Source organism: Hirundo rustica, chromosome Z (assembly GCF_015227805.2).
Source record: "Hirundo rustica isolate bHirRus1 chromosome Z, bHirRus1.pri.v3, whole genome shotgun sequence".
Lineage (NCBI taxonomy): Eukaryota > Metazoa > Chordata > Aves > Passeriformes > Hirundinidae > Hirundo > Hirundo rustica.
In genome coordinates this window covers 10,710,646-10,738,120 of record NC_053488.1, presented here as the reverse complement: position 1 = coordinate 10,738,120, position 27,475 = coordinate 10,710,646, and the positions used below count along the sequence as shown (strand labels likewise).

Sequence of the window (27,475 nt, the reverse complement as noted above, 5' to 3'; positions counted from 1 at the left end):
CCCATTGCTTCACGCTGTTGGGATGTGTATAGCACTAGAAAGTTCTATATCTCTCCAGAAATTTAGCACAAATCCCTCTGATATCACAGTGTCGTTCCAAAGGTTGCAGATTTTTGGGAGGTTGTGTGTGATCACATACCTTCATGGGTATATGGACTTGCTTTAAAAAAGCTGCAGCTGTCAGACCTGAGACACACTTTTCAAATCAAGTTATCCTGTTCAGGTTTGTTTTGGAGAAGAAACAACCTGGCCAGTACAGTTTTTATGAGCTATATTTACAGTTTTATTGCTTAACTTCCTCATCTTCATAATAGTGAGGTTTTTTTCTTTGTGATATTGTCAGCAAATACAAGGAATTCACAGAGGAAAGGAGAATCTGCAGTTTGCAGCTTGAGTAATAGTCTTTTTCTCTTAAGTACTTGTCCTGATTTTGGCCAAGGACTGAGTCTCCTGCAGTCACTAGGAGAGGGTGTGGCTGATGGGGTGTGGCCTGAATCCAGATGTTGTACAATACCACCTCAGGTTATTGCTGGGAGTAGGGAAAGGGGATTCTGGCTTCTGAGAGAAAGGGTTCAGCTTCTGGTTGGGAAAAAACATGGCTGTGGTCATCTCACATCATCCTCGGTGGGCATTTTGCATGTAAATTACCCTCTCTTTTGTATCCTTTTACTATTTGTATTAATATATGTTTGTTTTCTGATCTCATTGCTGTTTCCAGTAAATTGTTATCTCACCCCATGATCTTTGCCTTTTGTGCCTCCCATCCTCCTCCCTAGCCACCCTCAGTGGGGGAGAGGGGAAGAGGAGGGGAGAAGGAGCAAGCGGGCGGAACTGGGGATATCATTCCTCAACAACAGTACTGAATTTCTCTAGAAGGTAGAAATGCATGCATGCTTTTTCTCCCTGGTGCATTTATTAAGCAGAATCAGTGTGTAGTATATGCTTCTGAGAGATAAAGATGGAAATTCTGGAAAAAAGGCTAACCTGTGCTTTTTTGTACAATGCTAGTCTAAACTTTGCAAATGGTTTTGTGGATGTAGACTTTTAAAAGTCCACAACTGGTACTTCTGCTGTGAGTATAGAAGCTGTTCAAAGAACTACTATGTCTTTGCTACATATTGTGGGGTGTGAGAGATGTAGGATGTTCTGAATTCCAATTCATCACCACTTCTTTTTTGCCTCCTGTAAAAAAAAAAAAAAAAAAAAAAGAAAAAAATCTGAATTAGTTAAATATTAAAAGGAATGGAAAGTGTAGATGGTTCAAATACTACTATAGAAGCCAGTTATCTGAGGAAGAATAGTTCAATTCAAGATTTTTGGACACTCTTTGCTGAAATGCTCATTTAATTTCTGTCCCAAGTTTTTCCTCTTTAACATTGATCTAGAAGTTTCCCAGGCCCACAGGACCTGTGCTGAACTTTCACTGTGTGTCTACTGTCCAGATGCTTGAAAATTTCCTAGTGCATTCTTTCTGTGGGTGTTCATATTAAAATTCATGCTATTGTGGATGCTGATCATTCCAGCAAATGGCCTGAGACTTTGCAGAAGGAGTTCTAAAATACTTGCCGTTTTCTCTGAACAGTAAAAAATGAATGTAAGGTTAGAATCTTATTTAATATTTATTACTTTGTTTTCTCTTTGCTCTTGGACTCTGCTGGGCACACACATCTCCAGGGGCCTCCTCTCCAAACCCTGTGTATGTACTTTGACTTTCATGTCCTCTGCTTAAGTTTTGGCTGGCTCTCCTTCCTATCTCTCTCAGGCTTTACACTTTTAGGACTGTGCTGAAGAGTCTCTTGCCTTATCTCCTCCTTTTCTTGGGATCTGTAGAGGGCTGCTTTTACCTGTACTGCCTTTGTTCTGGCAGGACTCAGGTTTTTTTACTCGTGGACAATTCTTAATGGCCACCTCATTTAAAAGCAGTCATCCCAGCACCCTTTCCCTTTCTTTGTTACCCTGCACAACTGTGTGACTGGCTGTATGACTAGGAAAAGAAACCTCTTGTGACTAAGATTAATAAAAGTACTGTCCCTGGAAATACTTAATAGACATCACATGTCTTAGGAGAACTTACACAAAACCAGGGACAAAACCAGGAACAAAACCAGGGACAAAGGATAGCATACGGAGTTGGAACAGGCTTTAGAGAAATTAGAAAGAGAGGCTGAGTTAAATCTCATTCTATACCCAAGACATTCAACTTGGACAGCTGGTAACCTAAGCAACTGATTCTGAAGCTGTGTTTATCAAGTTTTAAAGGCGTAATAAGGTAAAGGAGACCAAGTAGAAAGCCATAAAGCATCACAGACTTAATCTGTGCAAAATGTTTCTTTGAGAGGGTGTTTGCCTCCATACAAGGCCAAGGTTTACTCCTGAAGGACTTGTCTGGAAATTTTATGCTAAAGATGTTAGCTTTAAGTGCTCTGCAGGATTGAATTATCTACATACTCAGAACTGTAAAATTTATGAAAACTTCTAAAAAGTCCATTAAGTCTTTTGTAAAACTAAAACAGAATCCCCTGTGTTATACTTAGTGTCAGCTCTTTGTACACATAAAATTCAATTAATTTTAGTTTTAAAAATCCAAAAGTGTATTTCCTCTTGTACTATAGTTTTAATTTTAGAATGCAATCCGTGTGTATAATACAAATATTACCTATTTCTGTTTGGGTGAAGTCTCTTATATTTTACATCAAAGTGTGAGTGCTTGCTTTTCCTTAAGGCAATATGGATACACACAACAGAAAACATTTCTGTATTTTAGTTCTGAATGTTCACCTACTTAAGAATGTGTAATTCTTAAGATGTGTCAATAGTGCTCCTGAGGGGAAATCTGTAATTTTACATACCACAGAGATTCATGAGATGGCATACTTCATGCAGCATTTTTTTGCCATCTAGTCCTAATCTCTCCTTTCTTTTTCTTGGTAACACTTAGTGATTAATGGGAGTCTTAATTTGCATCTTCACTTTTATGATCCTTGCAGTGTGTTTTCTGCCAGTAGGAGTCTTAAAGTTCAATGAAAATTTCATGCATACTAATAAGAATGCAAATGAATGCTGATGAAAGAATGTGAATGTGTCAAGGTGAGAAATGTCCAGCTTATTTGCAAAATTCCTTTTAGACAAAGGTGGAATTAAAATGAGTGCATGCAGATAAAATTAGAAGCCGCAGTTTTAAATGGAGGCAATAATTACTGTCCGTACAATATAAGATGTGCCCAAAGTATGTGTTCTATCACCATCTACATGAGCTTTTGAAACTAGGTTGTGCACTGTTTCCCGTGCCCCCTCCCTCCAGACTATCTTCTGTTAATGGCCCATCAATGCCCAGCTGCATGACTCATAGGTAACTCCCTCCAGGAGCTATCTCTGTTTAATGGGCAATCAAGGACCCACTGCAAGACTGATAAAATGATATCAGCCCATTGTGAGATGCTCTGCCCAGGGGGAGGAGCCAAGCATTCCCACCTGGATATAATCTGGGATTTTGGACAGTACAGGCAGCCTTACCCAATGGATTCCCAGAGGACAAGAGCTATCAGACAATTCTATGGGATCACTGCTTCAACTGAGTCATTGGAAACCGATACAGTCACGGACAAAGACCCTCTAACCCTTTAAGTTCGAAAGTGGTATGTTTATTCACCGGCGGGCGGCACGGGAGTCATCTCCGAAAGGCGTGGCCGCCCCGAACAAGGCTCTTTGCTCTCTATTTATTTTCCAAGATCTTACCTACAATACATATGCATAACCCCAGCACCTCCCATCCCCGCTCTGTATTAAAATGAGGCTATCAGTCCTTCACGCGTGCGCAGTTCTTCTCTTGAATTGGGTTGGTGGTCTCGAATTGGGTCAGTGGTCTCAAAGGATGAAGTCAGGAGAGTCTTCATCAGGTCTCTGTGACCCTCTGGCACGATCCAAGGTCCCCTGCTTCGTGATTGATTGATGCCAAATCCAGGTGCTGGCCATTGTTCTTAGTGGTTTCAGTCTGTTCTTATGACGGTTCACTTACTCCACTTTTTCTATAAACAAACTCATAATACAACAGTTAGCTCTAGCTTGGGCATCTAATAATCATTAACCTACCATTTACTAATCAAACGTACATCTTGATCAATATAAATTGCTTCTAACCCTTAGCTAAAATCTTAACTCTTAAAAGTCATGTATCACAACAAGACCACTTCATCTGGACTGCTACCACCACTGCAGGGTATCAAGTTGTATTCTGACTCTGTCAGTGATCTTTTGTACTATTGCATTTATTTTATTTTATTTTACCTTTTTTTTTTTTTTTTTTTTTTTTTTTTTTCTCTTAAGTTGTTTTTTTCTGACTTGGAGTCTCTTGGTGGTTTTACTTTAAAACCAGCACAATTCCTTTTGCTAAAGATTTGGGGGGCAGGGAGGATGTTTTTGTTGCACTCAGTACATCCATGTTACCTTCTCTGCCAGGTTTAAAACATCTTGGCTGACAATGGTGACAGCATTTTGTTTTGTTAGCTTGGAGAATGGGAATGTCATGTAAAAATTTTTCCCAGCTCTATTGGTCAACTGTAATGCAAAGGTAGTCGGTTGAAGACAGATGCATGATACAGTAAGTCCTGAGTTCTGAACAACACCTAACTACTTTATTGTTCCAAACTTCCTTTTACAGCCAGTTTGAATTTCCCAGGCTTGAAAAGTCTATTGGTTGGGAATCTCTGCACCAGTCAGATCTCTGGCCAGTGTCTGCATCTATGGGTTTAGATGGGATTTACTGAGGTCTTTGTTCCCGTAGGGACTTCTAGTACAAGCCAGGTCAGCCGAATCAGCTGTGTTATGATCAGACTCATTATGTCCAGCTGTAAACCAGCTGTACATTGCTATATTCAAGTTCTAATGAAGTATATGCCTGTGTGCATATATTGTTCAAATAAATGTAATAAAGCACCTACCTACCTTGTTTCCATCAACAAATATTTGACTATGGTATAAAGCTGTCAATAATCTAATGTGCATTCACCAAAGATGTAATGCAGACCATAAAGAAAGTTGCAAAAGCTTTTTTCTTTATTCAGCTGTATACGTAGACATATTTTCCAAAGGTAATGCAAAATATATAAACTTCGACGTATTATTTACTTGATTTTGTTAAACCTATTGCTAACTCAATAGGAAATTGGTTATATTTTTGTACACCTTCATTCTCCCTTTGCTGACATGAATTTCTCTTACACTGGAGTTATGAGGTGTTGGTGCTTTTTTTGAACAGTGTGTTGAGCTCAAAATTTTATTGATAACTTAAAAATCAAAGATTTGAACAGCTTTTAAAAATCTTCCTGCCTCAAAGATAGCCACATAAAAGCTGGTGAGAGTTAAATACATTAGAGTCCTCCCATCCTTATCCCCAAAGATTAAGGAGTGTTCAGGTAGATTATTAGTAAAATATATTTCTTTTGAAAAACTGATAAAACTATTAGATGCTAAACTGCAGTGTGCTAAAATATATTGAAATCAGATTATGTTTTCTTTCGTTTAAAACTTGTACTGCATCTTGAGCTTTATGAAGAATATTTGAGAAGTGGATTTGCACAGAAGACTATGATAATGTTTAACTAACTTCATCTTATGGATATAAAACGATTTTAGTAAATTTTCATACTATATACCTCCCTCAGCTGCTATATGCCTCTCTTTCTTTCAGTGAAGAATTCTTTCATTAAATAATGACTTTCTTTTACAGTTCATGAGAGATATTAAAATTAATTTACTTGTAGTACTTCAGAAAATAGTATTGATATTTGTGCCAACAAGTTTTATGTACCATTAAGCTGAAAAAGATTTGTACTCCTGACATTCATTAGAAAACAGGAAGGTTAATAGCTCCAATAAAGCCATGTTTTCAAGTGTTGTTATAACTGGAAAGAAGAAGATCACAGTGTTAAAACCATGTGCATTATTTATGTATTTAAATTGATACAGCTCTGTTATGGAAAGGTTGGTACATAAAATCTTCCTAAATGAAGGTTTGTTTCTTTGCTGTTGGGTGTTGGTAGTGACTTCGGTTAATGAATGAAAATGTATCATGTAACAGTCCTTACTTTGCAACATTGTTCACAGGACATATGTAATTGTGTTACCCTTCACTGTTCTGTTTGCAGCTTTTTAAACGAGTAGATAATGAAATGATGAAATCGTTTACTAGAAGTATTCCATTCATCTGAAAATCATTAGTCCAATAACTGCTAAAAGTCACAGGTGCTTTTGAAAAAAAATCTATTGTAATGTTTATTTTTCAGCAGTACTTTCTAACTGCAGCTTAATTTTTGGAGTATTTAATTTTTTTTCTTTATGGTATCAGTTATTATAATCATCTGAAATTAAAATACAGCTGGTGTTTTAAGAAAATATTGGCAATTTCAAAAGAAGGAAATCAGTTTTTACATGCTGAGGACTGTGGGATTGAAAGCAGTGATACTATCCTTCCATAGGTCAGAAGCAAGGCATCGCAATGCAGAAGATGATATTTTCTTGAAAGTACTCTATTAAATTTATAGCTTTACTTTTTATGAGACATTTTGAATTAGTTTTGTTTCCTTTTTCTTTCTCCAGCTGTATCTTTTATTGATCAGTGTTTAGTATACACACTTTGCTATATCAGAAATCTCTACTACTTTTTGCTTTTTTTCTGAATGATATTGCTATGTATTTCAGTATTCTGAAACTGTTGCTAAGTATGGACAAAGGTTACTTCTGTCAGGAGGAAAGGGTTATGTGGTAAGATTTTCTTCAATAGCACAGTTTTTTTACAGCATGTATGCAAGGCTGCCAGCTGAGAGGTGACAGTCTCAGTTTAGTCTCTCATTTTGCCAGATTTTGCCATTTGAAATTCTTGTAAAATTTCAGTGTTTATAAGTGCTACAGGTACATGCAAAAAGTTCTGTAGTGCTATAGATTTAATAGAAAGTAACTTAGTTGTAGTTTGAATTACCTTGATGGGCTGTTTTTCTTCCCACTGACATAAAACTTGCAGGAAAGGGTGATGTTGACTGTTCATAGCTCTGTCAGTTCTCCACAATGACAGATTTGGATCTATTTTTTGTTAGTACTGCTGAGAAGAGATGACAGGGGCTGCTTTAAAGAAAAGCAGTTTGAGAAAGACATTTAAAGTATGTTTCTTCAGGAAGTAGCAGCTGATAGACAAGGACCAAAAGTATTACCTTGCTTCATATCTTTACAGGTATTTTTCCATTAAACTTTACTATTGGCCAAGGCTATTGGCCTTTTTATCCTGACTAAATTCCAAGCTGTTCTACCATATAGTCTCCCTTTGTTCATATGTTAATTGGAAGCTATTCTCCCTAAAACCAGTCACATACTGTTGCTGAAGCCATGGTGTTAATATTTCACCTTCTATGTAATTGCATTTTCAGGAGTGAGATGGTGTTATGACTGTGCAAGTTTTAGTGTCTTAGGCTTGTCTAAATCATTCCCAGGTTCCCCTCAAAATACAGCACAGATAGTATTAGAAAATTAAAATATGGAATAGTTACATTTTAAAGCATTTCTGAAACTTTATAGATGGCAACAGGTGAGGCCAGGAATTTGAGTGGATTATAGCAAAATGTTACTTTTGCTCTAATTTTCAAGCATAGTAACAAAAATCTTAATTATCAAAACAAATATATAAAATAACATTTTGCTGCATCTCAGCACTTGGAAGTGTCTTTCCTTATGTTTATCATTCTGGCTACTTTCATTCTGCTACTAATTATTTGAAAAATGTGGGCAAAAAGACAAATCCAACCGAGAACCTGCCAATTGTGTGGATTGAAAAGGCATGAAAAAATGCTACAGTAGTGTTATTTCTAAAAAGTGGTGTCAGGTCATTCCTCTAAATAATGTCTGTAGTAGTTGGAGCTCTCTCTCTTAACTCATTGACTGTACAAAGTGAGACCTGTCAGCCTCTGCAATGGGGTGTCTGGATCCTTGCCTCCTGACAGTCTCAGGTAACAGCAGTGTTAGTTATGGGAGTGGGCAAAATTATCTTATTCAGAAAACCTTAGCCGAAACTAGCATCACCACTGCTTTTACTCCTCCATTCCTCTGCTGTCTTTTCCTGCATGAATTAACTGCGGTGGAGGGATCCTTCCCCCAGTCACAGTACCCTCTCCTCCTTGAAGTGGGTAAAATCCCACAGAGCCACATGATGTGCTTCAGTCCAGGCTCTGCAGTCCCTCAGTCAGGTCTGGGGCTGTATTTTCATACCCATAAAGGAATTCTACCTGGTAATAATATAAAAAGGTTTTCAGTTTTAAGAATGTCTGAAGCATGTACAGGAATCCTTTTTCTCCAGAGTGGTCTAAGTCTGTTCTTACTTCCCATCAGTCAGCTTGTCATTTTCTTAGGGCGTACCTCAACTCTATTGCAGGCTCAACAATAAGCCTGGGCCATAAGCCCTGCTTTTAAGCCCTGTTTTGACAGCCAAGGTGATACATAAACTGTGCCCAAGGTCTACACACAGGGGTGACACCATCCCCCACCCCTCCCTTCTCAGAAGAGTATTGAAACAGGAAACAACATCTTGTGCCTACATTTTGGGAAATGACAGGTTTGCCAGGTTGTAGTGAATTCTATTGTAACTTTTTTCCCAAATTCCTGCTTTCTGTAACAAATTCATAATAATTTTGAGTTTTAATACTGTTTGTGATCTTTGAAATAATCCATGTGATTTTTTCTTTTTTTCAGCATGGATAAGAAAAAAGAGAGAAGATCCACCCACCATTGAGGTGAGATGAAATGTCTTTAAATTTTCAGTTGTTGCAATGAAAGTACCATAATTAAGTTACAGTGGACTCATCTGTGCAGTAATCTATCACTTGTGGGGGAGAATTTAGTGTGTTCCTTGCCTAATTGATGAAAATACACGCTGACTAGGTATCTTACACTTAGAAAAAAGTAAAATAAGTGGAAATAGAAACTCCATTATTCTTTAGTCATTCTCTGTGAATTCTTTTAAGATGATATACATAGGTTCTTTTAGATGACCATAACCATTGAAGAGTCACCTCAATTAAATTCTTAAATTACTGCTACGGCTTTTTAGTTAATGTGAGGATTTTTTCATGGTAGTTGATATTAAAATACGAGTTTCGAATCCAGCTGCCAGTGGATTCATCCAAAACAGAAAAATCAATCACACTAGCACTTTACAGTGCTAATAGTACAGGGACTTGCAGCTATGTCCTTTGCCATGAGAGAAAGCAGAGAAATGTCCCATCGTGTCTTTCATGCTGAAGAGTTTGTAAAGAATTTAGAAACAAGTTTGACTGCTGATCTGTGTATGCAGATGCATGCACATGCATACATGACTTGCCCAGCATTTCTATTACAAGTTGCTAAGCACCAGCTAAGAATGAGAGAGAAGACATTGTTTGTTGCAGAAGATTCAAAATTACACCCATGGAGTCAGATACTTGACTTGCATCAGAAGTAACTGTGTCAAGTTCAGATCTGTGAAGATATGTTGGCATCTCCAGCCATTTGGTCGCTGAGATCTTCTGGAACATCCTGGCCTGTGAAAAGTTGTCCTGATGGCCTGTGTGTTGGGGAAGCTTGTCAGCTGATGCTAACAAACTGTAAATCATTTAAACAAGCTCCTACACAATGTAGAGCTTTTCAGCTAATTTTCTCTGCCCCTCTTTCACACTTGCCACTGAGACTATAGAGAGAGTAAGGGCTACAATACACCCATGAATGAAAGAAGTTTAAGTTAAATTTATCCTTAAACCTATTCAGGGAAGTATGTATGTAAACCCACATAGTAAATGTGGGTTTGTTTCTATTTATTTTTTAATTTTTCCCCTTCCCTTCCCAGTCTAGTTACTTATGTAGAGCTGTGAAACTGGTATCACAACAGTTGTTCCATCTAAGTTTGGACTGACCTAATTTTAATTACTTCTGGCTTATGCCAGCTGTATGCAAACAACTTTTATTATTGAAATTACCACTTAATGTGATACTTGAAGATTTGAGATGTTGTGTGTTTTGTTCTATCATTTTTGTGAGCCAGGCTGCTGTGGTAGTTGCTCTGAGGTAAACCTGCTCCAGGGCAAGCAGCCTTGGGTCTGGAATTGGTGCAATAAAATTCCTTCTGGTGCTACAGATGTTGGCTCATTTTTGAAATAGGGAGCAAGAAGTCTCCACAGGTGAGAGAACTGTGGAACCATGGTGTTCGAAATATTGTGCTTTCCAGAAAAAGAAATTTATGGAGAGTGAAAGATTGCCATGACTAATGATGCATTCAGAGTTACAGGCCTTCTTATATTTTTAGTTTCATGAGGTAATAGATCTGAGGAATAATTTAGCAGCCAGGTGCTTTACCTGCAGGGCTGTGCATTGACCGTATCACAGAGCAGGAATGATAGACTAGGAATTTGAAAATAGTTACCTTTTCAAGTAATCCCTGAATAGTTTTTTCCTGTGTAAGAAAAAGTAGTTCAAATATATGTATGTTAAAAATTCTTACTAATATTTTGAAAACAATGCTCCAATCATTTTATTAATATGTGATAGAAAAGCCTAATTTTTTTCTCTGTATTACAGAGAATAGTTTGGGGCACTATGTATACTTTTCTCCTAATTTGAAACTGGCACAAATCTTTACATCACAATATCATAATAAATATACCTATACTAGTGAAGTACATGTAGCATATTGTTTGGTCCCTATTTGTAGGGCTGATTTGCTTAAGTGTTTTAGCTACATAAACTTTACTGGCTGCTATTCCATATTATATTCCCCTTTTGACAGTAAAGATGGTATGGTAAACTGCTGTTTGACAGCTATGAAACAAGGGAATATTTGTGGCATATTCCATGTTGAAACCCTGTATAATAAATCTTGTTCTTTTGTGTATTTCTCATGAGAGCAGACTATTTCTGAAAAAGGATGTAAAGCCCACAAATTTTGCATTTTTGCTTTAATGTAAATTTGCTGTCAGCCTAATTGTAACAACCCTAAAGTTCCTAAAGCATAAGTTTCTGGAGCTGTGACTATGTTCCTACCACTGCAGTCTGTAAAAATACTTTTTTGGATGGTTTTCCTCTCTTTCCTGTACTTTGCCCTTCATTTTTTTTCCTTTCGAATATCAAATAACATATGTTAAACTTTATTACAATTTCTGTTGCACTTCTGCTAGCCTACCATCCCCCTTTTGAATCTTGTATAGGGTTTTTTTTAATATTTGTCTATCTTTCTTTTATTAACTCTTGACTATTTATGCTAGAGGTTGCCCAAGTTCTTAGGTTCCCAGTATCATGATGACATTTATGATGAATTTTTTAATTGAAAATATTGCAGAGATACAGCTTTATAAAGCAGTTGGATCTTACTGATCACACTGATGACCACAAGTTGAGAACCAATGGTTTGGTAAATGCTGTAGGCTAACAAAATGTGATTCATAATCATCAGGACATGTTAATCATTTAACTGAGAACAAATATGAGTTATTCCACCCTATCAGTGGTCAGAGTAGTTAGGTCGTGACATCAAGCTAAGTCTGTTGATGATTTTCTTGATACTTGATCATGTTTTGTATTCAGGCCATTCCTTCTTCCACAAACACCTAACTGATCTTCTTTTGTTTGTTTGCTTTTTACCATTATAGAGCTTTCACTTTCACTCAGAAAAAGCTGCTTTAGCTCTCTTTCTTTACTTTCTCTTTTTTTTATTTTATGGAAGAATACTCCAAGTCAGCTTATGCAGTGCTAAATGTACCACACACCTAATGGTTTCTTTCCTCCTTGTGTACTCCTCCCTTTCCCCCCATTTTTGAAGGGAATGATTTGGCCTTCTGTGTCTGGCTAGACATAACTCATGAATGCTGCTCATCACCTTGGTTATTTCAAATCTGGCCAGTTACATAAGGAATGTTAATGCTGGAAGCCTTGGGATATAAATGAAATAAAGATAATTTTCTGGGATAGTGGTTAACAGTTGGTTGCCTTTTGATTTTTTTACAGCTTGAAATATGCCAAGTGTCAACTCAGTTATGATACGGGTGTTAACTTGACAAATTAGTGCAGATCCTATTGATTCTTATGTTCTTCTTAAACATACTCTGTTCCATGGTAATCAGGGAATCTGTCTTAATACAGAATTCTGGATCATGCCTTTGCCCTGTATGAGCATGTATACACTATGTACAGTGCATATACTCCTTAATAACAATGAGAATCTGAGCTTGAATATGTATATTTTTGCAATAATACAGCATCCTGCCATCTGTCCCTTTACATGTATATTGAGTGTGATCGTATATGTTTGGCTGAAGAAAATAATCACCTTTATTCCTGTGCAGCTCTAAATTACATTTTAACCAGTTTATCTAGTGATTAATAACTAAATACGTTTCTTTATTATGTATATAGGAAAGTAGATGTATGTTGCAAGCATTTTTGCAAATAGGAAATATGCCATTGTCTAGTGACCTTACAGTTTTAAATTAATGAAAATGTTTTAAAGGTGACTAATATTAAAATAGTTTCAATCAAATACTATTTTGTGGAAGAAGGTTTAATAGTTTATCACTTTATGTGCATATTAGTTCACCTGCTAAGATTTAATGCTATCAAAATTTATTGAGAAAAGTTGTCTTGATATATAGCAGTTGTTTTATAGAAAGGATGTTCCATCCATGCAAATTATTTCTTTGAAAGGCTATTCCCTTCCATTCCATCAGCCACAGTCTATCTTCTTTATAGCTCATCCAAAAATTTCCAAGGTAAATGTAAATGTGCTATGTTGCATATACTCATACCTCCCAGTTTTCCTTCTGGCTGCAGATTTCTCTACTGACTTTAAACATGGCAGCTTTATATTCTGGATTTTTCACATGTTGTTTGGAAAAGAAAGAAAAGATGCTCATGAAGACAGGGAAGGAACCTTCTTTCTTCAGGCCTTTCCGGGCCTAACTTCTGTTTGAGTTTTTTTTCTTATTTCAGCAGGCATCAGATTTATAGAGGCTGTTAAGGAATTCTGCTATCTGTAACACAAGATATCGGAATATATTTAGAAATCTAACCATTATTTTCTCCCAGAACAGACCTTATAGCTACATGCTACTGACAAAGTCCTGAGGCTCAAGGATATCTGAGAAACTTGGCACTGTTTAAGGCTATGTCGGTAGAATGGAGACAGAAATAAAGTTACAGACTTCCTTGGGGTGTCAGAAAAGTAATGAGGAAACTTGCAATTATGGCAATGCCAAGAGAAACTGGTATGGAGATAAATGGTTTGTCTCTGAACCCACAAGCGTGGTATCCTGAAGGTGGTAGATGTGAACCCATAGTAACACATCTCTGTGCACACAGATCTTTGTACTAGATAGCACTTCCCTGTTGATAAAAATGCTGCTTCCTCTGTAGCACACACAGAGGAAGCTGCACAGCCACAAATCCCAGTTTGAACTGAAACCTCTCTGTTGTTCTGTAAGCAAGTGTGTCTTACATTAATATTTTGTGGGAAGTAAAGTAGAATTGCATGTTCCTTTAATTAGCGTTAAGATCCTGAAAATAGTTTGAAACTGAAAACCACAGTAAATGATTGCTTATCTCATGCAGTATACTTGTTACACAGTAGTAAAATTCAGTGAGTTCTGAATTGCACAGTTGGATAGAAGGTGAAATGCTAAAAAAACCTTCCGTGATGACACCTCTATTCTTCTAAACTGTTTCTAGGATATCCATAATTATCTGTTTTGGCAAACTCCTTGTCAAGCGAGGAATAAATGTACTTCCATGAATTGTATTAAGCATAAGGTTTCTTCCTCTCAACCCCCAAATAATTACATTGAAATTAAATTCTATTTAGTTCCCACAGTGTATATCCATTCTTCCCATTTGTTTGATCATAAGTGTTACTTATTTGAGAGATGGTATGATCAAAAGTAGGTTCATTCATGTAGATTAGTTTACATAGAATTTGCATTCCTTTAAGGAGAATGGAATGCTGTTTAGAAAAATGCTTTGTTTGACACTGTTGGGATTGCATGTTATAATTTTGCCTCTGTCCACTTTCAAATGCTTCAGTTGAGACTTTGTAAAATGAGAACACTAACATGGAGATTGTGCATTCTTCTGTAGAGGCTAGGACTTAGCACATAAGCAATTTACTCCTGAAGCCACCAAAAGCTGCACAGTGTGATTAACAGTTCAAGGAAAAAAATATATAAAAAGCACAGGCATAAACATGTCTCTGAGCAAAATATTTCCCACCATTGTCCAGAATCACAACCAGGATTTGGGCCATATTCAATAACTTAGGTTGCACTAAGTAGCATTTTACATAGTAAATTATTCATTATTCCAGATAGGATTATTATTCAATGCAAAAGGACCGTAACATTTGACAATATAAAGAACTGAGCTGCACAGACCTTAAATAGAAGGGGGGAGTAGTCATAGAAGTCAATATAAAAAAACAAATTAAGCATTTGCAGAAGCCTTCATCTTCTAGATTTTTTTCTTCTTGTTCATTTTAACTTTCTCTTCAAGTTTGAAATATAACTGCTTGTCAACCTCCACAGAGGAGTATCAGGGCCAATTTGCCCCATTGCTTCCAGATTGCCCACGCTGCAGATACCAAAGCCACAGAGGAAAGAGATGCTGCTGCTCTCCTGCTCCTATCCTTGTGGGAAGGAGTGAGTGGAGCACTGGCTCTGTGTCCTGATTCACTGACCATAGCTGAACGGGGGTGGTGGGCAAAGTGAAGCGTACCAGGAAAAGGACTGGTACAGATTACATCATATGTAGACGAGGGAAAGCAAGGACTAAACTGTGACTGAGTCACAGCTGTAGTTCCTTGTTTGCTCTGTGGGGATCAGGGCTATGCCTTGCCCTTTATTCAGGGCAGAGTGCAGTGGTACCAGGCTAGTTTGTGGGTTTTGCTGCTTCTACACAGTTTCATCTCTAATCTTGAATATATGTGTAGTTTTGGACAAATATCTTTGCAGAATTGTAAAAATTATTCAGGCACAACCCCCTACTGTCTCCATGTGTTGGTGATATGCTTTACAGTCCGGTGTCTCTTCCTTTTGCCTCTTGCTACATTTTTTTGCCAAACACGTGTTATACTGTGGTACCCTAGAAAGTATGTCAGCTCATGCCAGAGATCCTGTAGCTCATAACTAGCACTATAGTACTTCAGTAATAGCAAGCACTGCTTGTCTGCAGATGTAATTGAAACAAAAATTACTGTGAGTTATGATTAATATTTAACTGGTTTAGCTTGGTAGTAAATGTGGTATTAGCACTGCATGAAAACTTAATGTTGCAACTGATCAGAGATTTGCTCAAAAACTGAACCTGTGTAAAGCAAATCTTACATTGATTTGATTAATGTTGTTTGTTGATGGGCCAAGGATATTTAGTGTATGTTCTTTACAAAATTAGCAATCAGTGTTTGATTTAAATCACTATTTTGGCTAATCCAGATAAGCCTTTCAATTTCAAATGGCTCCTCTGTTTTTGCCATGCAGTGACAGCTTTTCATTTACTACATTGTTTCTCATTCCCAAACTGGTACTGCTGGGCTCATGTTCTGTTGCTGAGTTATCAAGACCTGCCCTGGATCAGAACATTCAGTGCTTCCCAAAGATGATGTCCTCTCTCTGCCTCCTACTCCTGAGATATGACGTAATAGTCAATTATTTCATCTTGCCTATTTAACTTGTCAAACTGGAAAATGGAGCTTCATTTAATTGTTTGGTGATATTCTAAGAAATGGTTATTCAGCTTAACTGCTAGCATTTTGCCTGAGTTTCAGTTAATTTGATAACGAAGAAAAATTCTGACATGTTAAATTGTCTTACATAATTTTTTAATACTCTGCCAAGACAATTTTTAAATTCCATTTGTTATTTTTGACATTTTTGTCAACCTACAGATACGAATTTTTAACAGGCAGAGTTCTAAGTTCAAGTTCATTCATGATTAAACATAAAATATTCACACTAAACGTAAAATATAAGTATTGTATGAATTGCACTGTCTACAGTTCAAAAATCAATAATCTGTCCAGCTGTTTCTCAGATCTGGCATCAAATAGTAACTAGCTAGCATGATTCAAATCAAGAGAAATCATGAGTATTTCAACTTATAATAACTTGGGAAGTGAAATAGTTTCTAAGACAACATAAAGAAGCTATTTCTTTCTAATTTAATCAAAATACAAATGCATCTGAAAAGAAATGTGGCAATTTTTCTCAAAATTAATGATAAATAAAACCCTTTTAATTAAAGGGTTAGGTCTGGTGTCTTTAGAAAACTTCATGGAAAGCACCAATCTGTTAAAATCACCTTTAAACCCTGTTCCTTAGATGCTGTACATTGGTGCTGCATATCTGCATGTACCTGCATCGTTAGAGCTCCATTCAAATTTTGCACTCAGGAGTTTGAAAATATTTTGTGAGAGGCAGGTGCTGGTGTGACTGTGGCTGGCTTGAGGGCTGAGAGGGATACAGTGGAGGGAAGGTTGGTTCCTCAGGATGTGAGGTTTAGCAGGTGCTGCAGGACAGAAAGGGCTCAGTAGTGCCATTTTACTGTGGAGAAGAATAGCAAGAAGTGTTCTGCAAAGACTGGTCCCTACTGGGGCAGACTCCACTTGAAGGAATGAGGGTGTCTGGAGAACCTGTTTTTGTATTCATAACACCTTCCTTCCAAGAGGAACTAATTTTATTCATTCTGTAAGGCTACTAGTTTATTCAGGAAAGGGAAAGAAATTACAATATGGGAGTCTTTAAGAGCAAAAGAACACTGCATTCCAAATATCGACCCTACAAAGCAGGTCTTCCCGTACAGTCAGGTAGGCATCTAAAATCCTTTTTCTAGATTTTTCTCGTTGGGTGGAGTGGAAGCGAATACAGGTTCCACACCACAGAGGATACTTTGTGATACAACTCAGCTGCTTGAGTTACCTGAGAAACTATGTATTTGAAAAATACATAGTTCGCAACAAAAGTGAAAATCTCCTGCTGGTGGCAGGAAATAGAGACCAGTGCCTTTTGCAGAAACATCTTTGGAAGACAGCAGCATGTCTTGAGCTGTGTTGCTCCTAGGAGAAGGCCATCTTTCATTCTTTGATCATGCAGCTGTTACCAATACTAAGATTCAGATTATGCAGAAGTCAACAGTTTTGTGGATGAAAAACAGCTGCCTCAAACTCCACACAGGGCTGCTTTGGTATTTCCTTAATAATAGTGTTCTTCAAGAAAACTTTAGACATCAATTCCTTTAACTCTGCCTTCCTAAGGAGGGAAGACAATGCAGCCCCAAACATTAGAAGTGTTTAAAACAACTTAAAATAATCACCAAAGCTGGACAACCTGCAGTGATAAAATGTCTTGTTTTACTTTCCACCTGAAAATAAACGGCAGAATATGTAGTTGGACTTAACTCTTGGCAGATCCTTGTGTACATCCTATTCCTTATGCTGGGAGCTGATACATTTCAAAGGGAACATCTGCATGTAGGTATTTCAACTGCTTTAAAATGTCACTGAGTATCCTAAGGCATTTTTTGTGGTTTTTTGTTTTGGTTTGGTTTGGTTTTTGTTGTGTGGTGTTTTTGTGTGGGGTTTTTTTGTTTGTTTGGTTGGTTTTGGTGGGGTTTTTTGTTTGTTTTTTGTTTGTTGGTTTGGTTTTTGGTTTTGGGGTTTTTTGGGTGTTTGTTTGTTTGTTTGTTTGTTTGTTTGTTTTTTCAGCATAGCCCCAGTTCTTAGAGTTTTCTTTTAATAAAAATGTTGAAGGACATTTCTGATACTCTTGGGATACCTCGTACTTCCTGAGAATTGCTGGTTCAAAGAGCTTTGGTAATTTATTTGTACAAAAAGAGAGTGTTGGAAGAACAAGCTAATCCTTAAAAAAACTGCAGCTATCTGATAGGTTCTCTGGCTTGGATGGAAAGATTTTGTATTTCCCTTTATGGTCAGAGCACATTGCATGTGCATGTACTTGTATTTTAGCAGGAAACTTAGTGAGGGGCAGTTTATAGTAAAGATAGACATTTTATAAAATACTGTGATTCATCTTGGAGGATGAGAGCATTCTGAACCTGACAATGTAATGTAAAAAAAAAAAAAAAACAAAAAAAACCCCACAAACTAACTTTTAGCCCTCTGTTACTTTTTTTAGCAAATCAGACAGTAAAGGATTGTTTAGCAGCAGAATCTCAAAGTGAGAATGTATTTGACCCAGTTTTTCTGGCATGTCAATTAACCCTATATTTCCAATTCATATTTTCTTTAATTTGAGCACAGGAACCCAGTGATTCCAGTATACGTGTTAGTGGAATGAGTTTAATGCCAAAAATGAATGGGTACATTTTGTAATTGAAAAGTTTTTGTCCTGGTAGATTGTGTAGAAAAGTCTGAATAAGTCACTTCAGTTTGGGGTGGGTTTTTTGCATTTGCTAATAAGAATAATTTCTTGTGTTGTTTTGGTTTTTTTTAAGATCCACTTTTTCATTTCACTATATCACAATTATACTTTGTCCCCAGAAAGCTGATTAAAAGAGCCTTATTTGAGTCTGAAAACCAGAGAACAATTCTATATCAACATTTAAAATGGACTTGGAGTATTTGGTATTTAGTTACGGCTGCTCTTACCTAACTAAGATACCTTTATGTTGAAGTAATCACTTGAAGAGGTTTAAAATTAATAGTAGCTGTTCACAGTAAGTAGGTTATGTTTGTATTTTAATAAATCAATTCCCATTGTTTTAGCAGAGACAATGATGCAGTCTTCAGTTATCAAGAAGGTTTTGGTTTACTTGTTTCTCAGTTGTGGTTTAATGCAAGCACCATAGGAGTAATCCCCTTAAAAATCAGTAAGGTTGTGGTGGATTTACATAGGTGTGTGGTGAACAAGCATGGAATTGAGAGATGCCACAAGGAGGTTTTGCTGTACTGACTATGAAAATTTGATCTTGTTATACTTGGCAGTACTCCTATTTGAGCATGTGAGAATTTTCACCCTCTTCAGTTTGCAAAGTCATTTGCATATTGCTTGCTTACCTCCATCCAATTTCCATTTGTATGCAGAGGGTTCTGCCTCTGCTCTACATATTTGTGAATTTAAGTACAGAGGTTACTAAAAACCAAGAAAAGGGGTTACTTTCCATTATACCTCTAAGAGAACATGTTTTGGGTTTGTATGGCCAGGTTTTGGTAGCGGGGCAGCTACAGAGGTGGCTTTTGTGAGAACCTGCCAGAAGTTTACTCCTTGTCTAGCAGAGATAGTCCCAGCCAGTTCCTGGATGGACGTGCCTCTGGTCATGGCTGGGCCCATCAGAAATGTGGTAATGCCTCTCTGATGACATATTTAGGGAGACTTAAAAAAAGTTTTGCGGAGTTGTAATTGTGCTCAGAGAAGAGCAGGGTGACAATATGTGAGAGGAACAGCCCTGCAGATACCCAGGTCAGGGGATAAGGGACACGAGGTGCTCCAGGCACCAGAGCTCAGGTTCCCCTGCTGCCCATGGTGCAGACCATGGTGAGGCAGCTGTGCCCCTGCAGCCCATGGAGGTCCCTGGGGATGCAGAGATCCACCTGCAGCCCCTGGAGGAGACTCAGGCCAGAGCAGGTGGATGTCTGAGAGGAGGCTGTGAACCCATGAGAGAGGCCCCTGTTGAAACAGGGTCCTGGCAGGATAAGGTTTCCAGGTAGGACTTGTGACTCTGTGGGAGATCCATGGTGGAGCAGGTTGTGCCTGAAAGTACTGCACCCCGTGGAAGGGACCTACATTGCAGCAGTTTGGAGTGGACTGTTGCTCATGAGATGGACTCATGTTGGAGAAGCTCATGGAGACCTGTCTCACATGGGAAGGATCCCATGATAGTGTAGGGAAAGGACTCTTTTCCCTGAGCATTGGCAGGAATGTATGATGATGAACTGACCATAACTCCCATTCCCTGTCTCGCTGCACTTGCTAGGGGGAGAAGACAGAGCTGAGAAGGAGGGAGGATTAGGGGGAAGGTAATTTTAAGATCTTATTTTACTTCTCATCATCCTGCGAAAGGATTGAGTCTGTTTAGCTTGTGATAGTATTTAGTGTGTGATCCCCCATAGTCCTTAACTTGTGAACTCTCAATTGTATTTTCTCTCTTCTGTCCAGCTGTAGAGGGGAGTGACAAGCTCTAGTAGGCATCTGGCATTCAGCCATGGTCAACCCCCTACATAAGTTTTTCTCTAATTACCGTCTTTTAAAGCATTCTTAGGTGTTCATAGTTGCTATTTCAATTCTTGGCAGTATTGCATGTATTTTAACACCTAAATTCCTAAAACAGTTTAAAGGTCTCTTTCTCACAGAGGAGTGTACTGGTTTTTCCTTAACTCCTCTATATATTTGTAATCTAGAGAAAAGAATTCAGCCTTTTTCTTAATTCTGGAGGCCATCTCTGTTGACATAGGTGACTGGAAGGTGATCAGGAACAGTCACTATGGGTTCACTGCAGATAAATCATGCTTGAGCAACCTGGTTGACTTTTATGATGACACAACTACTTGGATGGAGGAGGGGAGAGCAGTGGAACCTCGACTTCAACAAGGCTTTTGACACTGCCTCTCATAACATCCTCATAGGTGTCACCCTGGTTTTTCTGAGTTTTTTAAAGGCTTTTGATTGTTCATAAGATGGAGTCAGTCTCTAGCTTCTGTACAATATTAGGAGCAGTTTTTGCTTTTTCTCATACATGTAACTTAAACAAATCCCTTGTTTTTCATTCCTTGTCCTTTGTTTGCATATTTCTAACCTGAAAACAATTGTAACTGACAGTTGGTCTGGCCATTCGGCTGGGAGGTGATAACTCCAGAAGCCAATCCACAGCCAGACCCACAAATGTATAAAAAGTAAGAAATAAACAGGCAGAGAGGCTCTCGGCCTTAGTTCGGCCTTGGGCTCTCGCTGAGGAACATCTCTGCCCTGCAAATCTCTCGTCTCCGTGTGGTTGCTTTGCGTGTTGCGATCACACATAGGATAACTCAAGGGGTGTGGGCTGGATGAGTGGACAGTGAGGTGGATTGAGAACTGGGTGAATGGCAGAACCCAGAGGGTGGTAATCCCTGGCACAGGGTCTAGTTGCAGGCCTGTCGCTGGTGGTGTACCCCAGGGTTCAGTACCGGGCCCAGTATTGTTTCACTTACTCACCAGTGACTTGGGTGAAGGGACAGATGCCTCCTCAGCAAGTTTGCTGAGGATCAGAGCTGGGAGCAATGGCTGATAGCCCAGGGGGCTGTGCAGCCCTTCAGAAGGACCTCGACAGGTCGGAGACATGGGCAGAGAGGGAGCACCTGAAAATCAACAAAGGCAAATGGAGGGTCCTGCACGTGGGGAGGAACAAAACCCCAGGCACCAGCACGGCCTTGGGCTGACCTGCTGGGGAGCAGCTCTGAGGAGAAGGACCTGGGGGTCCTGGTGGACAGCAAGCTGTCTGTGAGCCAGCAGTGTGTCCTAGTGGCCAAGAAATCCAATGGGATCCTGAGGGCATTAGGAAGAGCATTTCCAGCAGGTGGAGATGATCCTGCCCCTCTACTCAGTTCTGGTGAGGACTCACCAGGAGTGCTGTGTCCAGTTCTGGGCTCCTCAGGACAAGGGAGACACGGAGCACCTGGAGCAGATCTAGCAGAGGGCAATGAATTTGATTATGGGACTGGAGCATCCCTCCTGCAAGGAAAAACTGAGGAGAGATGACTGAGAGGGAACCTGATCAATGTCTTTCAGTATCTGATGGGAGGATGTTGGGATGGAGCCAGGCAATGGGCAGAAACTGATGCACAAGAAGTTCCATCTGAATGTGAGGAAGGACTTCTTTACTTGACTGAGCACTGTAACAGATTGACCAGAGGTTGAGGAGTCTCCCTCACTGGAAAAAATCAAGCACAGTCTGGACACAACACTGCACTGTGCTCTGGGGTGACCCTGCTGGAGCATGGAGATGGAATGAAGTTGGACCAAATGACCCACTGCACTATCTTCCAATCTGACCAATCTGAGATTTTGTGATTTTAAGTATTCATTTTGTAGTCTTGCATTAGGAAGACCCCAAAGGTTGCACATCTATTTCTCCTAAAACTGCCCTGAGGCACAGGTACCTAACACAACAGGCATAGTGAATTACAGGAAGAGATGCAAATGATAAATAGCTCTAAGTATCAACTCCAACATAGGAAACAATGCAAAAAGTAGCTTTATTTTTAATGTACTTTCACATTTGTTGATGACTGTATTTAATTTCTTCTTTTTGCTTCAGTAGAATAGTGGACACCATAATGCAGTTTTTCTTAAACAAGAAGACTCAAACATTAAGAACCTTCTAAGATAGGGCTGAATTTGCATTTGTAGAAAATCAACTAATTTTGCCACATTTTTTTTTACTTAAATACCTGAAAATGTGGGTTATAAAATTAAGAAATCACTGTTTAAAATGTTTTATCGCTACACTGCAAATTGCATTTGCATCTGACTTACCTAATTATCTTTCTACTCTGTTCTTAGGAGATTCTTAGGAATGAAAATTACAGAGAAGAAATGAAACAGAAAGTCAAGGATGTATCTGAAAAGGATAAGCTGCTCCAGGCCAAGGAGTATGAGGAAGGACTTGTTGCTGAACCAAGTCAAACTCAGGTTAAAGGCCATGCATCTGCCCCTTACTATGGAAAGAAGGAGCCCTCACAAGACCCCACGAGCACTGCAAATACCTTCCAGCCAGGAGCCTGGATGCCACCAGGCAGTGGAAGTAGTCAAAAGAAATAAGCAATTTAATGGACAGATACTGTTAATGGATAAATATTTTAACAGGCAATGTATGCAGTTGTTATGTACAAGAGCGCAATAAAGTAGTATTAAAGCAGCTTCAATTACTTTTGCAGAACTATTCAAATAGGCTTAATCACGACCGAGTATTGTCAAGTGGGTAGACTGAAAAACATGTTGTATTACTAAGTTTGGTTTTGACAGTTACTCTTCATCAGTTACTCTTGAATTCATAGCTAAAAGACTATCGAAATTTTCTTAAAGTCTGAATTGATTTTTCCCTTGAAGACTAATTTAGTTTCAAAACTGCTCTTGATCTAAGAATTGTAGTCAGTACACTTACCAAGATGTCTCTTCAGAATAAATCCCTTGACAGTGCCAGCGTGCTTTCTGCTGGGAAGCAGATGGAAAAGTTAATTTCAGGAACAGGAATCACTATGAAACTACACTGATCATGCACTGTACTCATTGTAGGGACATTTTTGTAACTTAGAACAGTCAACATATTTGAAAGTTTGATTTGCAACTTGCACAGGGTAAAATCAGTTAAACTACATATAACTGCTATAATAGAAGCTAGAAGTACTAGATAAAACTGCTGGAAGGTAACACTGGGTCTGGGACAAGACTGTCATGAATATTTAAAAAAATAAGTTAGTTTTTATTCCTGGTGTATCTGTGGACTTCCCTAAATGATAAGATCACTTTGGCCATAGTTTAGATACATAAAATGTGCAGATTATTTGCTTAGAGATTATGTTTGAGAACTTCAAATAAAAATAAAGATCACACAAATCTTTTTTTCAAAAAGTATCAAATTTATTTATGGAGTGTATCCTTCATCAGTTCTCCTCCCTGTGTTTCAAGCTATGTAGGTATCAAAGGTCGAACACATACATATTTGACAGCACTTCATACAAAACATGGAGACTTAATCTCACATATTTATAAAATGCCCAAATATCATATTCTAATAATGCTTGCTTTCACCAACAAAATTGAAAGGGGATCAACTTCACAATTACTTAAAGCAATTTCAGTTAGACTCCCCACTTCTGATCCCCCTTGGTGTCAGCCAGCTCTGTAAGTCTCTTCATTTGAACAATGGTATTATTTTAAGGTTTTATTTTTAAACCTGATTAAAGAGTAGCTGCTAGAATGCACAACTCTGTGCTGCTTTTTAGAAATATGCGAAACGTAAAATCTTAATGACTGCTACAAGCTCTTTTGAACTAGACTATGCAGAGGCCACCAGAGACTATTATTAAAAAATAGGCTTTGAAAAATTAATCAATTCTGTTAAGAAGAGATTAATTGGAAATAAGGTTAAATAATTTTGATCTATTTACAACACAAACCTGACTTTTTTGACGGTGTCAGCATCTTGCAACCTGTAAGGCAGCAGAGTTTCAAGGGCCATGAGAACTAAAGTCCAATCTAAACTCAAGTCTTAGATCAAAGGTAGCCCGCAGGTTAGCAAGCAGAACTGTTCACCAGCTTGTGCATCATCCTTGCACAGCTATCTGCTTTAGGTCTCTGGAGGTCCCCTGGAGGGCTCAGAACACTATGCCACCTGGGTCTTTGGTCTCACCCCATTTATGGCTATTCTTTGAGGCATTAAAGACTTTATGAAGGCAAAAACAAATTAGTTACAGGTGGAGCATTCAGGTGATTGTTAGGGAAGACCAAATTACAGTACTGTATTTTACAGAACATGAGTGCCGTAAGAGAAATGAAGCTAATAAGAACGAGCAATCAGTTTCCTAGAACTTGGGCTGAAGTTAAAGGCTGTTGATGGCTTGTAGTTCAGGAAACAGGAAAATCAAAGGTAGGTTACTTCTGCAGACAAGCACCGCTGTCAAAGACACTGCAGCAGCCGCTATGGGCACACACAGACATATGCAGTGACCTTAAAGGAAATCAGTCATGTCTGCTATCTAATGCTACAGCTAGCTTGTCTCTACAGCCCTGCTCAGGGTATGCCAAAACTTGCATTTCTGTAATCCAGTTTATTATTCACATTTTCCCCTAAAATTAACAATTTTAAGACATTTGGTAAGTCATAGGTCAGCTAAGAGAAAACAGAAAATAATTTACCTCCAGAGCCAACCAAGAGGTTAATTTTTTAATTTAACATGCAAATTTAGAAAAGCAACCTGCACTAGGATACAAGTAGTAAATTTAATTACTCTAACAACTGTCACTTGGGCAAATTTTAACACAGATCAGCAGGAAAAAAATTACACTGGAAGTATTAAATTTCATATTTCAAGAAATAACAGGATCAAGTATCAAAGGACAGTTACAACACAAAATGTACAAGTATTTCATTTTAAAAGTGGATTCTTTGCACAAAGGCCATTTTCGCCCATTTAATCCTTCTTTGTTCGTTTGGCTTTTGCAATGTTCTCCTGGCGTTTCTGTTTCTTCTTTTGCTCTCGTTCCCGGGCCTCAATCATTTTTGCAAGCTTCCATGAGAGCGCCGCGCTAATTACGAACAGCGGCGTGAGAGCCAAGATCACGGTCGTGAGAAAGCCGTAGGGGTCTTTGGCAGCCCACTCCACGATGTACTCAGCCCAAGCCTTAATATCGAACATCTTTTCTGTTTTCCTACGGAGAAAACCCTGTGGAATATTTAAAAAAATAATAAAAATTCTGAGTGCTCGGGAAAATAAAAGCACACATACACAAGAACAAAATGCAAGAAGTTCCACCTTCACATGGGGAAGTAACAACTTTACACTGAGGGTGGCTGAGCACTGGAACAGCTGCCCGGGAGGTCATGGAGTCTCCCTCTCTGGAGATGCGCAAAGCTCACGTCGACAGGTTCTTGTGTCACCTGCTCTAGGTGACCCTGCCTTGGCAGTGAGGTTGGACTGGGTGTACCCAGAGGTGTCTTCCAACCCTAACGATTCTGTGACACCAAGTACCATTTTAATGTAAGTTGTCATTGTTCACGATCAAAGAGGAAGACCATTTTTGCTAGAAGTTAAAAGCAGTGCTGAGTATGTGAAAGCGCAGTACAAAGCATTGATTTTAACTACGTTAAAGTTCCGTGCTTACAGAATAGGCATTCAACCCAACAGAGCTGCAAATGCTACCAATGTATTGCTAAATGGAAAAACAGGTTTGTGGTTGTCTGGAAGCGAAGGAAAGCCAGCCCGGCTGGCGTATCTCTCTGTAGGTTTCACCACGGAGGCGAGGGAGCCCCGGCAGCGCTTTGAGTACCGATCTAGCGCCGGTCGAGCAGCCAAATCCACCGCAGCGGAGCCGGCCCCGGCCCCGGCGAACGCCTCTCCCGTCCGAGCCTCCCGCCCCGCCGCGGCCGGCACCGCCTCACCTGCGGCCCGGGCACCCTCCGGGCCTGCCGAGCGGCGGACGGGCGAGCCGAGCTCCCTGCGGAGAGAACACACGGGCCGTGAGGGGACGGCGGTGTCCCCGAGCCGCCGGCGCCCCCAGCCCGAGCCGCGCTCCCGGGGCCGCCCCCCGCCCGCCGCCGCCCCGCGGTACCGCGGCCCTGGAGGGCTCCGGGGTTCCGAGCGGAAACAGGAAGGAGGCGCCTGCTCCGCCCAGCCCGGCCCGGCCGGGCGGGGAGCGGCGAGCAGAGCCCGCCCGCCGCGGGGCTGGAGCGGCCGCGCCGAGCCCCGGCCGCGCTGCCTCAGCCCCGGCCCCGCCCGCAGCCCCGCGGGCCGGGCGCTGCTTTTCCCCGAGCCCCGCCCGGAGCACCGCGGGCCGGGCGCTGCTTTTCCCCGAGCCCCGCCCGCAGCCCCGCGGGCCGGGCGCTGCTTTTCCCCGAGCCCCGCCCGCAGCACCGCGGGCCGGGCGCTGCTTTTCCCCGAGCCCCGCCCGGAGCACCGCGGGCCGGGCGCTGCTTTTCCCCGAGCCCCGCCCGCAGCCCCGCGGGCCGGGCGCTGCTTTTCCCCGAGCCCCGCCCGCGGCACCGCGGGCCGGGCGCTGCTTTTCCCCGAGCCCCGCCCGCAGCCCCGCGGGCCGGGCGCTGCTGCCCGCCGGGAACCACGCGGCGGGGAGCGGGAGGGTTCGTCTATCCATTAAGGAAAAGAAAGCTGTAAGCCGGGAAGAAGGAGTTTCGCGGTACCCGGATGGGTAGTTCACGTTGCGGAATAGCCACTGGAAGCTGGAATGCCGCCCGTGCCTGAGCTGGGAGCCCCCGTGGTGTCTCCGTGCGCTCGCTCGTGTTAGGCCCGTGCGAGGAACGATCAGGAGCAGACCGCGGGTACCTGGCCCGTAGCTCGGCAAGATGCCACCTGTGTGTCCGGATTCTTTTGGGACCGCTGACCCGCTCGGGTGGGCGTAGCGTGGCTCTTCTCGGGGCCACGTGGCCGTGCAGAAACCGCTGGCTATTGCACTGCTCCCCACCGGCCTGACCTCAGCAAAAATACTCAGCTGATCTCTGTTTATTCTGAGCCTTTAATATGCTCATACTGAAAAATCAATTTAAAAAAAGAGAAATCATGTTTTGCCTTTGTATGTTGCATCATGCCTTCTCCCTTTTCACAGGCACGCAGATGTGAATAGCAACTTAATCATGTTTCTAGTGCAAGGAAACGTGTAGATTAGGTTATTAGGCGAATACACGAGGGAATCTTGCAATTACTCAAATTGTATTCAGCAATTCAGGATCAATTCTCTGTACTATACCAGCAAGTGCCACCACAGCAATC

General features: G+C 40.2%; 2 protein-coding genes and 1 long non-coding RNA gene across 6 annotated transcripts in view; 1 reads left to right on the top strand and 2 right to left on the bottom strand.

Annotated features, from left to right (window-relative positions):
- NDUFAF2 (NADH:ubiquinone oxidoreductase complex assembly factor 2) overlaps positions 1 to 23,579 on the top strand; it is a 63,519-nt gene extending 39,940 nt beyond the window's left edge. Inside the window, exons 3-4 of the mRNA XM_040090543.2 lie at positions 8,731 to 8,771; positions 22,536 to 23,579. Coding sequence (XP_039946477.1) covers positions 8,731 to 8,771; positions 22,536 to 22,793 — 299 coding nt within the window. The 3' untranslated portion in view covers positions 22,794 to 23,579. The remainder of the gene's footprint in view (positions 1 to 8,730; positions 8,772 to 22,535) is intronic.
- Positions 3,695 to 14,674, bottom strand: LOC131378770 (uncharacterized). The gene is made up of 3 exons (XR_009208623.1): positions 14,424 to 14,674; positions 12,807 to 13,031; positions 3,695 to 4,025 (listed from the first exon to the last, which is right to left on the bottom strand). It is a non-coding gene; the product is annotated as an uncharacterized LOC131378770 (long non-coding RNA).
- Positions 23,580 to 23,590: 11 nt separating the features above from the next.
- Positions 23,591 to 26,378, bottom strand: SMIM15 (small integral membrane protein 15). Of its 4 annotated transcripts, XM_040090544.1 has the most exons (3): positions 26,304 to 26,378; positions 26,134 to 26,189; positions 23,591 to 25,417 (listed from the first exon to the last, which is right to left on the bottom strand). In XM_040090544.1, exon 3 carries the CDS (start codon positions 25,388 to 25,390, stop codon positions 25,166 to 25,168), a length of 225 nt encoding a protein of 74 aa, XP_039946478.1. In that variant the 5' UTR covers positions 25,391 to 25,417; positions 26,134 to 26,189; positions 26,304 to 26,378; the 3' UTR covers positions 23,591 to 25,165. The 4 variants fall into 4 exon arrangements, with proteins under 4 accessions (XP_039946478.1, XP_039946480.1, XP_039946479.1 ...); XM_040090546.1 differs by lacking the exon at positions 26,304 to 26,378 and having other exon boundaries at positions 26,022 to 26,144; XM_040090545.2 differs by lacking the exons at positions 26,134 to 26,189; positions 26,304 to 26,378 and adding an exon at positions 25,508 to 26,106.
- Positions 26,379 to 27,475: the final 1,097 nt, after the last annotated feature.

Bases quoted from the DNA above. Each gene is read 5' to 3' on its own strand.
- SMIM15 (XM_040090544.1), bottom strand. From the start codon at position 25,390: ATGTTCGATATTAAGGCTTGGGCTGAGTACATCGTGGAGTGGGCTGCC.